The 13,311-nt window shown below is 48.4% G+C and overlaps 5 protein-coding genes across 5 annotated transcripts; 1 reads left to right on the forward strand and 4 right to left on the reverse strand.

Annotated features, from left to right (window-relative positions):
- Positions 1–760: 760 nt before the first annotated feature.
- FPRO_02561 (uncharacterized protein) lies at positions 761–2,307 on the reverse strand (the record flags this gene model as incomplete). The annotated part of the gene is made up of 2 exons (XM_031227324.1): positions 761–2,073; positions 2,130–2,307. The coding sequence occupies 2 exons, from the start codon at positions 2,305–2,307 to the stop codon at positions 761–763; spliced, it is 1,491 nt and encodes a 496-aa protein (XP_031077772.1).
- A 2,338-nt stretch (positions 2,308–4,645) lies between these two features.
- On the reverse strand, positions 4,646–5,230 carry FPRO_02560 (putative heat shock protein 10 (chaperonin CPN10); the record flags this gene model as incomplete). The annotated part of the gene is made up of 3 exons (XM_031227325.1): positions 4,646–4,670; positions 4,748–5,034; positions 5,228–5,230. The coding sequence occupies 3 exons, from the start codon at positions 5,228–5,230 to the stop codon at positions 4,646–4,648; spliced, it is 315 nt and encodes a 104-aa protein (XP_031077773.1).
- Positions 5,231–5,839: 609 nt separating this feature from the next.
- Positions 5,840–8,483, reverse strand: FPRO_02559 (uncharacterized protein; the record flags this gene model as incomplete). Its single annotated transcript, XM_031227326.1, has 4 exons — positions 5,840–6,465; positions 6,516–7,836; positions 8,013–8,338; positions 8,432–8,483. 4 exons carry the CDS (start codon positions 8,481–8,483, stop codon positions 5,840–5,842), a joined length of 2,325 nt encoding a protein of 774 aa, XP_031077774.1.
- A 2,600-nt stretch (positions 8,484–11,083) lies between these two features.
- Positions 11,084–11,598, reverse strand: FPRO_02558 (putative ribosomal protein L11, mitochondrial; the record flags this gene model as incomplete). The annotated part of the gene is made up of 2 exons (XM_031227327.1): positions 11,084–11,419; positions 11,470–11,598. 2 exons carry the CDS (start codon positions 11,596–11,598, stop codon positions 11,084–11,086), a joined length of 465 nt encoding a protein of 154 aa, XP_031077775.1.
- Positions 11,599–12,060: 462 nt separating this feature from the next.
- On the forward strand, positions 12,061–13,133 carry FPRO_02557 (putative KRR1 protein, required for 40S ribosome biogenesis; the record flags this gene model as incomplete). The annotated part of the gene is made up of 3 exons (XM_031227329.1): positions 12,061–12,076; positions 12,138–12,721; positions 12,771–13,133. The coding sequence occupies 3 exons, from the start codon at positions 12,061–12,063 to the stop codon at positions 13,131–13,133; spliced, it is 963 nt and encodes a 320-aa protein (XP_031077776.1).
- Between the last annotated feature and the right edge of the window lie 178 nt (positions 13,134–13,311).

Genomic DNA, 13,311 nt, shown 5'->3' on the forward strand with positions numbered 1-13,311 from the left:
CCCTCCTTATTAACAGAAAATACGAATACATCCCCAGCGCATAAACTGTGTAATGCATCCATCCGCAAATGGTTTCAATTATATATCCAGATATCCTCATACAGTACAATATGCATCCCGAGTAACACAGACGGCTACCTCGCCGCTCGCATAGAGAAAAGTCTTTCAACATCTGTAACTTTGTCTAGCACTCAAACAGTGTCTACCCCTGAAAAATAAAAAGATTGTGGCGTCTATCTTTTGATACTCAACGTTGACTTTTCTACAAACTCGGGTTCCACAACGGCTTTGTCCCCTACAAATCTAGGGGCCTTTTACACTTTCCAGCACCTTTTACCCCTGGTTCACGACGTCATCTTGAGAGACATCATCACGAGACACACTTTATCAAGAGGTCAGCCACCACGCGCGTTACGTCCAGCTTTGCCACATGAACACAATGGAACTTGGACGACATGAGAGAAATCAAGCTGGGGGGTCAAACTCAATAATCAGGTTCATGCGATCTAGAAGTTGAGGCTCGTTATGTTTCACTATGCTCCTCGGCTTACGCTCTCACTGTATCAATCACCAACTCAGCCAACAAAGTGCATCATAAGAGTAATTCAATTGATTTCTAGTAGATGCTTTCAAAAAGACCTCGTCGAGCATGGTCAACTAAGTCAGGCGAACTTTCAACTGTTCAATCATTCATCCATCCAAAAAGTACATAAAAAGAAGTGAAGAATCTCATACCACAATCCCCGTCATAACTTGTTGTTTACTTTTTGCAAATGCCAAATGCATTTTGGCAACCACACTCACACTGCTTGGCCTTGCGACCACATTTGCCTCCGCGAGAGCAGCAGTCACCAAACTTGCTTCCCTCACAAGTCTGTCCAGTCTCACCGCCGCAGCGGCCATCCTCGGAAACTTTGAGTCCAGAGCTTCCCTCTTGGGTAGGCTCGCTTGTCTGAACTGGCATGGGGTACTTGATAACAGGAGTGTCCTTGTACTTTGTGTTCTTCTCATACTTGTCCCACTTGCGGGTCGCTGTCTCTTTGGTAGCCTCCGTATTCTCAGCTGGCTTCGAGGCCTCAGTCGTAGCGGCGGCAGCCTGAGATGTCTTTGATGGAGCAGCGTAGGTCTCTTTGCTGGCAGGCTTGTCGTCGGAGTTGGAGTTGTTGCCATCAGTAGCTAGATCGCTACCCTCGAAGTCGCCATAGGGAGCAGGAATAGGGCCAGGGGCCTCGGCAAAGTACTCCTTGCCAGTGAAGTTGGGAGGGCCTTCAAAATCCTTGGCCTTGCAGGCAGCGTTGATCTCCTTGCAGTAGTCATTCCAGGTATCACATCCCTTACCACCAGTAGGGGGAGCGTTGTCCCAGCAGTCGCCAACAATATCCCAGCACTTCTTGGCCGCAGCCCAGCAGTTATCTTGCCCAGAGTACTTCGCAATAGGCTTACCGCACCAGTTGGCGTTCTTGGCAAGGCAGTCCTTGGGGACAAGACCATCCTTCTGAGTCTGCTTGGTGCCAGTCTCCTTGGAGGTAGGGTTCCAAACCTCAGGGCCGGGAATAGGATATTCGCCCTTGTCGCTGTAGATGTTGTAGGTGACACCAGGATCCTTCTTGTCGACGTAGCCGGGAATGCTGACTTCGTACTTCTCAGGGATCTCCAGAGGACCCTCAGGACCGTTCTCGATGAAGATCTGGGCGCAGCTGTGGTAGAACTGAGGGTCACCCGAGGGAGCATTGTGAAGGGCAAGGACCTCGGGACGGACGAGGTAGTAGCCAGCAGGGAGACCAGTAGGGAGGTCAACAGAAAGAAGACCACCGTTGGATCGGAGAGTGTCTGTACACCACTTGTCCTCCTTGACGTTGTAGCCATCCTCCCAGACCTTGAACCAACCGTCACCAGCAGCAGAGTCCGAGTTCATATCGTCAACCTTCTTCATGTAGACGGAGCAGGGGCCCTTGTGGCCTTCGGCAATGGCACCAGGCTTGGAGTAGCTGGGGGATTCACGGAATTGGAAGGTCAGTTGAGCGCCGCCGGGAGCCGGGCAGGTGAACTTGACTGGCTTGTCACCATTTTCACCTGATTTCCTCGTTAGCACTGTCTCTGAGTCAAGGTTACTCGCAAGATCTACTTACCACAAGCCATGACACCGCCAGTGATGGGGTAGATGGGGCTGTTGGCCTTGGAGGCGTCTTTAGGCTGGCGAACGCAGGTACCATCGCCTTGGTTCTCGCCATCAATGAAGAGAGTAGTGAAAAGGGTGTGGGCGTTCGCAGCAGTAGCGAGGCCGAGGACAGTAGCAAGAAGCTTCATGTTGGATATTTCAAAAGAGAATCGTTTCGATAAACACAAAAGAGGGGGAGCAGAAAACCAGTTCTGCTATAAAACCGCTAGGGTTGAAGTCGTTGATTGATGTCGTGAAAAGGGAGCGTGTGTATGCTTGAAGAAGCAGTAAGGAATGTCTTTCAATCAATGAAGGAGTGAATAAGTGAAAAGAAGAAAAATAGTCGCAGTACAACTCGAAAAACACCGTGATGAGGAAGAATAAAGGTGAAGAGCGGGGAGAGGAAGGATCACGAAGTTGTGGCCATGCTTCATATATATACTACAACTCCTCAGCTCGCGATCAGGGATGAACATGGCAGGCATCTCAACCTCAGCTCGGATCAGCCTGCAGATCAGATCCTCCAGACCTGGTTCTATACAAGGATTATGGTGATGGCCAAGCTCGACGAGTTACACCAAAAATGCCCAACTTTGCAGTTATTCGGTGCGTAGGCGACAAGCAGCGCCAGCACCTCAAACGGTGGCGTTCCTCCTGGCCTGGCCCTTTCCATTTCCCCAGCGGGATAGCTACTGTAGCTGGGGACGGATAATGCTGGATACCCATGTTTAGGCTCTCTGCATGTTTCCAGGCGTAATCAAACGGGCCACCAAACATAGTGGTCAAGGCCATGGCCGTGATCCCTGTGGCGCATCATTTGGGAGTCAATCACCGAGTGCCAAGATATTCAAGGTGAAACGTAGTGAGCGAGGCCTGAGTCTAGGTCTGCGGGTGCTTTGATGAGTGCAAGTAAGATTGAATGGTAGAAGTTGGATAGGATTGGATGGAGGTTTAAGCTAAGTTTCGGTACCTGCGTCTAGGAAGCGCCCAGATAAACGGGCGTTTCCGTTGTGGATGTAACCTCCGATACCTTACCAATTACTGCAGACAAAAGGCCGCTCTCTACAGTTCTGATCATTCATTACTATCTTTTATTCTTTGGCTAAATTTTATGCTCACGGTTCCCATTAACCTTAAAAGCATAAACATTCTGCTAGTCTTTCATCATACTAAGCGGCGTCGTTTCAAATTGGATCCTTCTAAACGCTGACGGGAAACAAGTTGGCTCAGAAACATATACAAGGGTTATCCATGATCATCCAAACTCATGGCAGTGACTGCAGTGGCAGTCTATTAATCATGGTGCGACTCTTGAGCTCAACCCCTCTCATCCTTTCGATCCCTTATTCAAGATTGTCTATCATTTATGGACGTGCTCATCCATCGTGGATTCACAACCCTCAGGGGTAAGCTTCAGCCGCAAATCGCTTGGGGAAACTAATGAGTTAATCGGTATAGTTAAAATCGTGAGTTCGCTATTCAGGGCCCAGTAAGAACTGTATCTATAGTAACTATACAATGCAATACGCTATACAGCCTTCTTCTACTGTATCAAGAACACAAAAATCAACTCCTTGACTCTCAGCAGTTCTGAGGTTGCACGATTCAAGTCTGGGGGACAAGCAAGGATCATGTCGATCCTCTCCTCCACATGTTTAATACCAGGGGTTTCATAGACCTCATCCCATCCCATCCCATCCCATCCCATCACCCTTTTCATCACCCTGTTCTGTTCGAAACTCAGAAAACACTACCAACAAACTTGGGAAAATGAGGAATCTGTTCCGCTGTCATCCCATCATATGTTGATCATTTATCAAGCTTGTTTTGTACCCCTGCGATTCACACATTCCGACTTGGCATCACCTAGCTGCACGGCACATTACATGCACACTCACATAAAGTCCGGCCACGTTGAATGTTTTCTCTATTCTCAAGTGATAACTCAGCTTCATCATCGGCCGTCTGCAGCCAAGTGTGTTTCAACAGAAAACAAAACAAAACATGGCCCGATACAGGTCGTACAAAAAACCTCTGCCATCCTTCAGCCTTCGCTCTTCGGCGCTTCAGTCGCCCAAATACCGGCCCATTAACAAGATCGATTCTGGACCAATTGATCCTCTGCCGTCCTGTATATGCGACATCTAGCTGCTTCACCTACTGAAGCCTCCACGGCAACAACATCATCACTTAGGGACCTTAGGTAAAGATGGGCAATGAATCATAAATCATACAATTGAAAGGGTAAGAGTGGAGATTTGATTCTGTCCTGCGCGACCAACACTTTTAAACTCCTCATACACACTTATACAAACATACTTCTTGAATCCTTGCATAATTGGTCTGTCGTTTTTGCGCCTACATTAACAATCATATCCTCCCTCTTCCCCCTCCAAAGCGACCTCAGCAGAGTTCCGTCTCTTGCGTCCGCCGCTCTCAATATGGTACAGTATGATACAAGCAGGCTATTTTTGATATATGGGTATCTTATTCGTTGATCTTGGCCAGGATCCTAATTACATGAGTCAGTATGATTGCTTTTGCATGCAAATAACTAGAGATCATGTCCAGGCTCTGGTGTCTACTTACTCGCTGTCGCGGAAGAGCTGGAACTCCTCCTCGCCGGCCTTGACGGGAGAACCGCCGAATTGAGGGATCAGGACACGGTCACCAACGGCAACGCCCATGGGTAGTCGGTTACCCTTCTTGTCCATGGCACCGGGGCCCACGGCGAGGACCTTGGCCTCGTTGAGCTTCTCAACGCTGGACTCGGGCAGGAAGATGCCGCTGGCGGTCTTGGTCTCGGCCTTGATGCGCTGGACGAGAACACGGTCAAGGAGGGGAGCGAGAGCTCGGATGGACTTGATGGAGGTGGCCTGCGGCGTTTGATGTTAGTCCTAGTTGTTCTATCTTGTTTCTCATAGTGTTCATGCGCTTGAATGCTTTCATCTCCCCCATCTAAGTCTCCTCATGGCTCCCAATTGCCGAGGATAACAAGCTAGATAGTTGAGACCGAAGCATTGGCGGGGCTGTTTCTGCAATTCGCTAAAGTAGCAATAGTGAACGTACCATTGTGATTAAGTAAAAGAGGTAGGTGATTGGATATATGATCAAGAGAGTCGTAGATTCGTAATTGGAGAAGTAAACAAGAGGAAGAGTTCGGCTTCGGTGTTCAACGGAGTTCAAATCGGCGGTGGATCTCGTCTCTTCCAACAGCTTCCAGAAGAAGGTCAGCAATTTTTTCCCCCCAAGCTTCCCTCTCGGCTCTTGATTTCCCCGGTTCCGAGAATCGGCACTACACGTCCCGATTGCCGTCCGAAAGCGGTATATCATGCCGAACGACTTACACACCACAAAGCTTCTCGTCATTATTCATGTGATCTATACTGTGTATTATTATTTTTTATTATTTAACGCTGTCTTTCTCTCTTAATCGCTGAAAAGCTTCGGCAGTCCCCTATCCATGTTCTGGGACTGCTGCTAGTCAAACGCTGTTACCAAGGAATTCTCAACAATTGCTGATCCTCCATCTATCTGTTCGTCATTCATCAATGCAGCTCATAAGCGAATCCGTTCCAAACAGCCCCAATTTATGTCTTTCATTGCTCTCAAAACGCCAAATGCCGGCCTTCCTTCAGAAATAGTCAATTTGTGTTGTGGTCGTAGCCAATCGTCTAGTGATCACTTCTTCTCGGGTTGTTGCGAGTTGGATGGCGGTACCAAGTTGTGTTCGTGGTTGTCAGCTGGGACAACCTCGCCGTGGTCAAATTGTTGGCAAATGACTGTATCTGCAACCCATGGCTCTTGAAGAATCTCATCCATCCGGGCACGAGTCCTGGGGTTAAGATCAAGCATTCTGCTAATGATGTGTCTGCTTTCCCTAGGCAACAAGCGCAAAATACGCCATGGGCCACGGATGACTTCTTTCTTCTCCCCACTCGGCTGTGTCTTAGAGTCCTTTGAGTCGGTGGTGGAGCTGACCTCTTTTGAGGTTGCCTCTTCTTTTTGCTCATGATGAGTATGTTTCTTGGTCTCATCCTCAGCCAAAAAGTCTCGCGCTGGCGTGGTGGTCAAATCATTCGTTGACTTCGAAGGTACAATGAGCTTCCTAGGGTCGTGTCCTGGAGTTGGGTCCGCCGCGAACAACTTGAAGGAGTTGTCCGTCATTCGTGGGACCTTCCACGGGAAACGTCGAAGAGTCATGCAGCAGAAAATGATAGCCAAAGACCAGATATCCACAGCTACTGCGTCGTACTCCTTAGAGTCGTAAACCTCGGGTGCGAGATAAGGGTCAGAGCCGACAATACCTGAGACCAGTTAGCCAATGTCTGCACACCATATTTGGGAATAAATATACCTTTTGCGGGCACAGTGTCGGTCTCAAATGGATATTTGAAGACGTGAGCACTGCCAAAATCGATGATCTTCATAATACCCTTGTCGCTCACCACCACATTATCCAGCTTCAGATCGCGGTGAGCAAGGCCCACGCTATGCAGATAAGTCACGCCATTGAGGATTTGCAGGAAGCAGCACGTTATCTCTTCCCGGGACATCCGACCGGTCATAACGATTGCAAAGAGGTCAAATGGCGCATATTCCATCACTTCATACCAACGCCCCTTTTCTTGAAGAATATCCAGCGTTTCGATGATATTGCCATGGTGAAGAGTCGATCCAACGCAAAATTCCGCTGTGACTTTCTTGTTGTACTCTTTTTCGGTTTCGTAGGTGTGTCTTGCACGGAACTCCTTGACTGCAAAAACGGTGCCGTCGTCCTTGCGCTTCATCAGTCTCACCGAGCCACCCGCACCGGAGCCCAGAAATTTGCCGAGCTTGCCGTACTTGGAAGACAGCCCATGATCATCCCCAAACGGCAATTGCTGGGTCGATTTGGAAGCTGTAGCTTTCATACCGAGCTTGATCGACGGTGCCGGCGACGACTCTCTCTTCTTGTTGTGATGTCCGCCCTTACGGAAAAATCGTTTTAAATCTGCCATTGAGCCGTGTCCGGGGTGAAGGTTGCCAGTCGAGATGCTATCATTCGGTGCAAGCTCTTCACTACTGTTCCTTGCACTACCAAAGATCGACGATCCGCGCTTCTCATTCAGATTTGACTTGGACCCATGAGGAGAGCCATGCTTCTTCTTACGAGAGAAGATAAACCTGGGGTCGATTGTGTGCTTCGTTGTATGTGCCGCTGGTGCAGGTCGTCGGCCTTTGGCGTAGGGATCGTTGATATCACCACCAGGAGTAAACGGCTTAGAGTAAAAGTTTGACGCTGAGCTTCGGGATGGACTAGATTCTCTAGAAGCTGGCACAGAACCAGGTCCTACTCCAAACATGCCTCGACGATGGGACTGGTGCTGCTCTTCAGCGGAAGAAGCCCTACGAACCGCATGATCGGAAGCAGCTCGAGCAGCTGAAGGTCTTCTATCGGGAGCTGGTGAAGCCTTTTCATGAGATGACGATGCCTGTGGGGTGATAACCGGGGGTTCATTCGTCTTGGCCACTTCCTTACCCTTCTTATCCGAACTAGCCTGACCGGATCCCGCGGGAGTTAGGGGAGGGGAAGCCAGCGTAGAGACCTGAGGACTGGTATGCGGGGATTGGAAGGTGGCAGAGGTGGGTGTGGGCAATCTGGTAGACTGTCCGGATTCATCCTCATGCGATGGGACCTACAATGACATCAGTTAGCGTTAGTCACAAAACCTTCAATTACGGTAACGCAGTGACATAACGTCGCGAAGCTCAAATACCACAATCAAATTACCGGTAGTAATTAGAGTAGAATTTGGACGCGAGCATTTTCTAAAAGCTGGCAAAGCGTAAATACACAAAAAGGGGGTCATACTCGGGAGGGTGGGAGCGAGAAGGCTTCAAATTGGCAGTTGTTCAAGCGCAATTCTTGTAACGGCCGGCCGTGGAGAGACTTGGTGAACGCTTTCAGTTGATCGGCAGTAACTTCGGTGAAAGGACTTGACTGGTCGTGCTCTTCATGCTCTGGGTTCGACGATGACGGGTCAACGGTGGCGGGTTGGGTAGGTGATATCTCCTGGACGGCGGATGAGAATCGAACGCCGGAGGCATCTTCGGATACATCGTCCTTGTCTGCAATTGACTCTTGAGGTTTTGTAACAGGCTCCGAAGCTTCTATCATATCCACGGTTAGCGATTGTACTACAACCATCGTTTCGCAGTGCTTCAGTGCACGCCGAGCAGAAGATCAAGGTGGGGCAGAATAGGCTCGGCAGAACCGGAAGATAGACTTACCAGAGACGCCCTGGGAGCGAGGAAGCTCCTGGGGAGGATTTGAAGAACTCATCGGAGTGAAAATGGATGCTTTGATGGGCTATGAGCAAAGTAACCAAAAAGCAACCAAGGTAGTAATAGGATGAGGGTGGTAAGAAGAAGCGAGACTGAGCAGACTAAGAGTTGCGACGACGATGATAAAAGAGGACGACCATGGGCCCGCACTCACCTTACTACGTACCTAGTGGGGGGCTCCACTTTGTTTCCTTCTCTCCCACCTTTTGAGGGCAGCCCAGTCCAAGTGGTTCTCTTCCCTTTTTGCTGGGCAGGGCTACGGGCAATAGTTAGCATTTAGGAGGTCCTTCTACGGCAATGCGGGTGCTAGAAACACGCTAGATGTGCGCTAAAAACTGTTTTCCTGGCAGCTGGTGATTCCCTCAGGTACAGCCCATACGATGGGGGTTCAGAAGTTGAGGCTTGTTCGGACATGTGCGAATATTTGAGTTGAAGATGAATCCGTGTTGATCATGAGTCAACGTGTACGCCATGTTCGCCTGATCACTTTTCCCAACAGAAGTTCCCCCTATCGTCAGCTTTTAACTTATCTTTACTGCTGATAGCTTGACTGAAGTGGCATAGTAAGCAGCGAGTATCATGTACCTCGACTCACGAAGCTCTCCCTGATCTCATGGCCCTGGCGCATCACTAGACAGGGCTCCTTGTCAAGAGAAAAATTCAACAGATGAGTATGAATAATGGAAGCAGTCCAATGCCCACGGACAATTACAATTGCATTGCATTGGGTTGCAAAACAATTTCCTCGTTGGGTTGGAAAACCTTCTTATAACTATGACTCAACTCCTTTTACACTGAGTGTGCCACCAACAGCCATACATCCATAGCATGTGCACTAACGATGCAAAGATCGGGAAGACGGTTAGTTCTCCGATGTCGATGTGAAGTCTACTTCACGCAAACAGTCCGAGATCCATGAATATGACCCCCTGTCAAACTCAACGATCTGAGCCGATTTAGGCTCTCGCTCAGCTTCGTTCCCTAGTCGACGTAACCAAAGTATGTTTACAAGCTTGATTGATATAGCGGTGTCGTGAAGCAATACGATTAACGTTAAAAGCTCCAACAGGGGTGATTTCTAATGTTACTTGAGCTACGGAGTACTACAAGTGTAAACTCCGCTGTGGTGCCGCGGCTTTTGTGTAAGTGACCCATGTGTCAGTGAGCCTCAACCAAGAAAACGTGTGAGACACAATGTGTGACAATGTTAAGTATCACCTGCTTCTAGAAACATGGAAGACGAGGATTTTTTTACCCCTTCAAGTCTTGATACGTAACATAAAGCCAAGTCCAAGCCCGGCTCAGCCCAGTCACAGCGGAGCTCCCGGCCAAGTTTCGGTCGCCTCCAAGCCTCCAAGTTGCAAGATTCTTTTTATCCCTTCATCAACAACCAGTCAAGTATAATCAAAAGAATCAACCCCACAAATTTGAATAGTAAAAATGTTTTCTGTCCCTTGAGCTATTCCAATGTAAGCAACAAGTCCCGTGTCAAGCTCAATTCTTATTTAGGACCATACGCAAGCTGCCTGGCCTTTCACGTGTTGGTGTCAAGCTTGCGTATTTCCAGGCTTGCTAAAGTGGTTTCAGTGGCGATGGAAGTCAACCCTTTCAATAAATGTTAAGTAATAAATGAGGCCATAAAGTCATCTCGATCTTCAGACATTTTATGTGATCACCTGATACCGTCAGGAACTGGCCCCAGAAGATCTTTCAGATACGTCGATCTTCCGCTGTGCCCTGAGATCTCGAGGTTCTGTTGTGTCAGGATCCTATCAAATCGTTTCATTTTTCCGGTGTCATATAGTCATCCCTAGGACATTTGCCCAGTCCTCAGAGTGTCAGAACTCAGGACTCTGAATCATTAGAAGGCTAGAATCCATTATTTCAAGAGTCTGCTAAATTTAGGACGATATTAACCTAAACATAACCTAAACTTGTCTAATTGTTATCTAGGTAGCCCTCCAGCGACTCAGTATATGCAATTGAGCGTGGCATATACATATTGCCAAGCATCGATGACACAGCATATGAACCAATGGTTTCAATGGTAGTTTAACGCCCATACAATCATGATCTGAGATACATCGTACATGACACAGTCATATGTATTCCACATGACTTCATGGGTTTCAATGGGATACGAGACTTGATGCAAGCCACGCGTATGGTGGATCAAGAGTATTTCCTGGATAAGTGCCTACCCACGTACTAATAATAGAGGCACGTGAGGTCTTGACTATTTGCGATTTGTGAAGGTCCGGGTCATTTCATATGGATGTCTTGCCTCACGAACTCGGCAAAGTACCATTGTAATCACTCACTTGGCCATCAAGTGCTGAACCGCGTCCATGTCCATCTTCTCGCATCAGTGGCACCGAAATAAGCCTGGCATAAGATCGGCCTGCCCAACACACACCATAGTAAAAGAATTACCAGTATCTCGCCTTTTGAACACTGAATAGATGCATCGTACAATTCTTCCTCTAGTCAGAGGCCCAACTCCCTATCCATAAGCTGTTGTACAAGTATAATATCTGGTTGGAAATCTTTGTCCACACCACATTCTGTGGTCTCTTGTTTTCATTTCCTAATCGTACCTTAAGCCACCACTTCAATTCCCATCGTCTTCGCTTGATAAATGACCGATCTGCAGAGTCCCTCTAGAGATAGACCTGAAAGTCGCAGCTCAGTCTGCTTGATCTTTGCAATCTCGTAAATGTGCTTGAGGGATAAAGTGCCGACAGTCTCATGCCCGGGTTTGCTGACACCCTTTCGCTTGCCTTTCTTTCCCATTGGAGCTTCAACGGCGTTGAGGAGAAGCCATGAGGTGTGCGGTGTTCGGACGTCAAAAGTAAATGATCGATCGGCGCGGACGGTAACTCGGCAAGGCATTGGTGTTCCGGTGATAATATGCGCAGTTCGCGCGTTGAATTCCTGAGCGCAAGTTAGCAAACGATTGGCATCTGAGCTCATATAAAACTGACCTTGCAAAAGTCCATAGACTTCACACCCTTGGAACCGAGAGCAGGACCAACAGGAGGGCTAGGGCTAGCCTGTCCAGCTCCCACGATCAGCTTCACAATCTGATCGACGGCGCCTCGACCCTTTGACATGATTACGGTTGTGTTGGATTTGGCGGTGTCTCGTTACGACGTTTAACGTTGATAGTGATTTGCGAGCTGAAGAAATTCGAGAGCCAATGTCTCTAGCGTCTTGATTGGCTCAAGGGTGTCATGATATCCCCACTGCCCCACCAGTCAAGTTTCCATTCCCTAGGTACCTGTACCGAAACCTTTCTAGCCTTTCCATCCATCAAAAAAAATCTTGAGCGCATCGAACTTCAATCTTCCCCATCACAAGACACTCAGCACAACCACAACGGAATGCGCATCTGAGGAAGGAATATCAAGGTCGCATCCAATATCTATTCTCCTTGACCAAAAGGGATTTAGCAATCATTTTCAGCTACTCTCGCCTGAAGAGCCTCATCACCAACCTTCAGCTTCTCTCCCCAGAAGAGCTCAACGCCGATCTTGAATCTCTCTCCCTAGAAGACACTTAGTACAGCCAGCACAATGCCCTCAACTCACAGTAAGGCATAATCCAACATAAATCCCCCATGTTGGTTAAGTATGAGGCTTACATGAAGCAGAAAAACCGAAACCATGGGACACGGATGACGTTGACAAATGGAAGGTCGACACCTTCACTCCCAAGGACAACGTTGGCGGCACATTCCTCGAAGAGTCCTCTTTTATGACCTTGTTCCCCAAATACCGCGAAGTTTACCTCAAGGAGGCATGGCCTCTGGTCACCCGAGCCCTTGAAAAGCACGGAATCGCTTGTAAGCTCGATTTGGTGGAAGGATCTATGGAAGTACGAACAACTCGAAAAACGTTTGATCCCGCTGCCATCCTCAACGCACGCGACCTCATTAAACTACTAGCTCGGTCTGTACCCGCACCTCAAGCTATCAAGATCCTCGAAGATGGTGTTGCTTGTGATGTGATCAAGATACGCAACCTTGTTGGATCCAAGGAAAGATTTGTGAAGAGAAGACAAAGAATCCTTGGTCCCAACGGTTCGACTCTCAAGGCGCTTGAATTACTCACAGAAACGTACATCCTGGTCCATGGAAACACAGTCTCCGTCATGGGGCCCTACAAGGGCCTGAAAGAGATACGACGAATCGTGGAAGACTGTATGGCAAATACACACCCAATTTATGGGATAAAAGTGAGCAATTGTACCCTTAGAATAACCCAGACAGCTAACACGTTTACAGGAGCTCATGATAAAAAGGGAGCTTGCAAAGGATCCTGAGCTTGCCACCGAGAGCTGGGATCGCTTCCTTCCCAACTTCAAAAAGAGGACTCTCAGCCACAGACGTGTTCCCCACAAGGTCACCGACAAGGCCAAGAAGACATACACACCATTCCCTCCAGCTCCTGAAAAGAGCAAGGTCGACAAGCAGATCGAGACTGGCGAGTACTTCTTGGCCAAGGGCGACAAGAAGCGCGCTTTGCACGAGGAGCGCAAGGAGAACCAGAGCAAGCGAAAGGAGGAGAAGGCGAAGGAGCGAGAGGCCGAGTTCATTCCACCGGAAGAGGGTCGTCCCAAGAAGAAGCGCAAGAAGACAGAAGAGTGAACAGGGAGAGCATCATATTGCGTGGATGGGCAACTGGTGTGAGTTGTTTCAATCTCATGTACAAGCTCTCGAAGTGTATGATACCCTGAAAATCTCGGCGTCCGTGTCTCTATTTAAGGTTTGATAGCTAAAAAGAAATTTGCACTCGATTTCCGGGCTTACACTTGTCTTGTGAAGA

Source organism: Fusarium proliferatum (assembly GCF_900067095.1).
Source record: "Fusarium proliferatum ET1 genome assembly, contig: FPRO_scaffold002, whole genome shotgun sequence".
Classification (NCBI taxonomy): domain Eukaryota; kingdom Fungi; phylum Ascomycota; class Sordariomycetes; order Hypocreales; family Nectriaceae; genus Fusarium; species Fusarium proliferatum.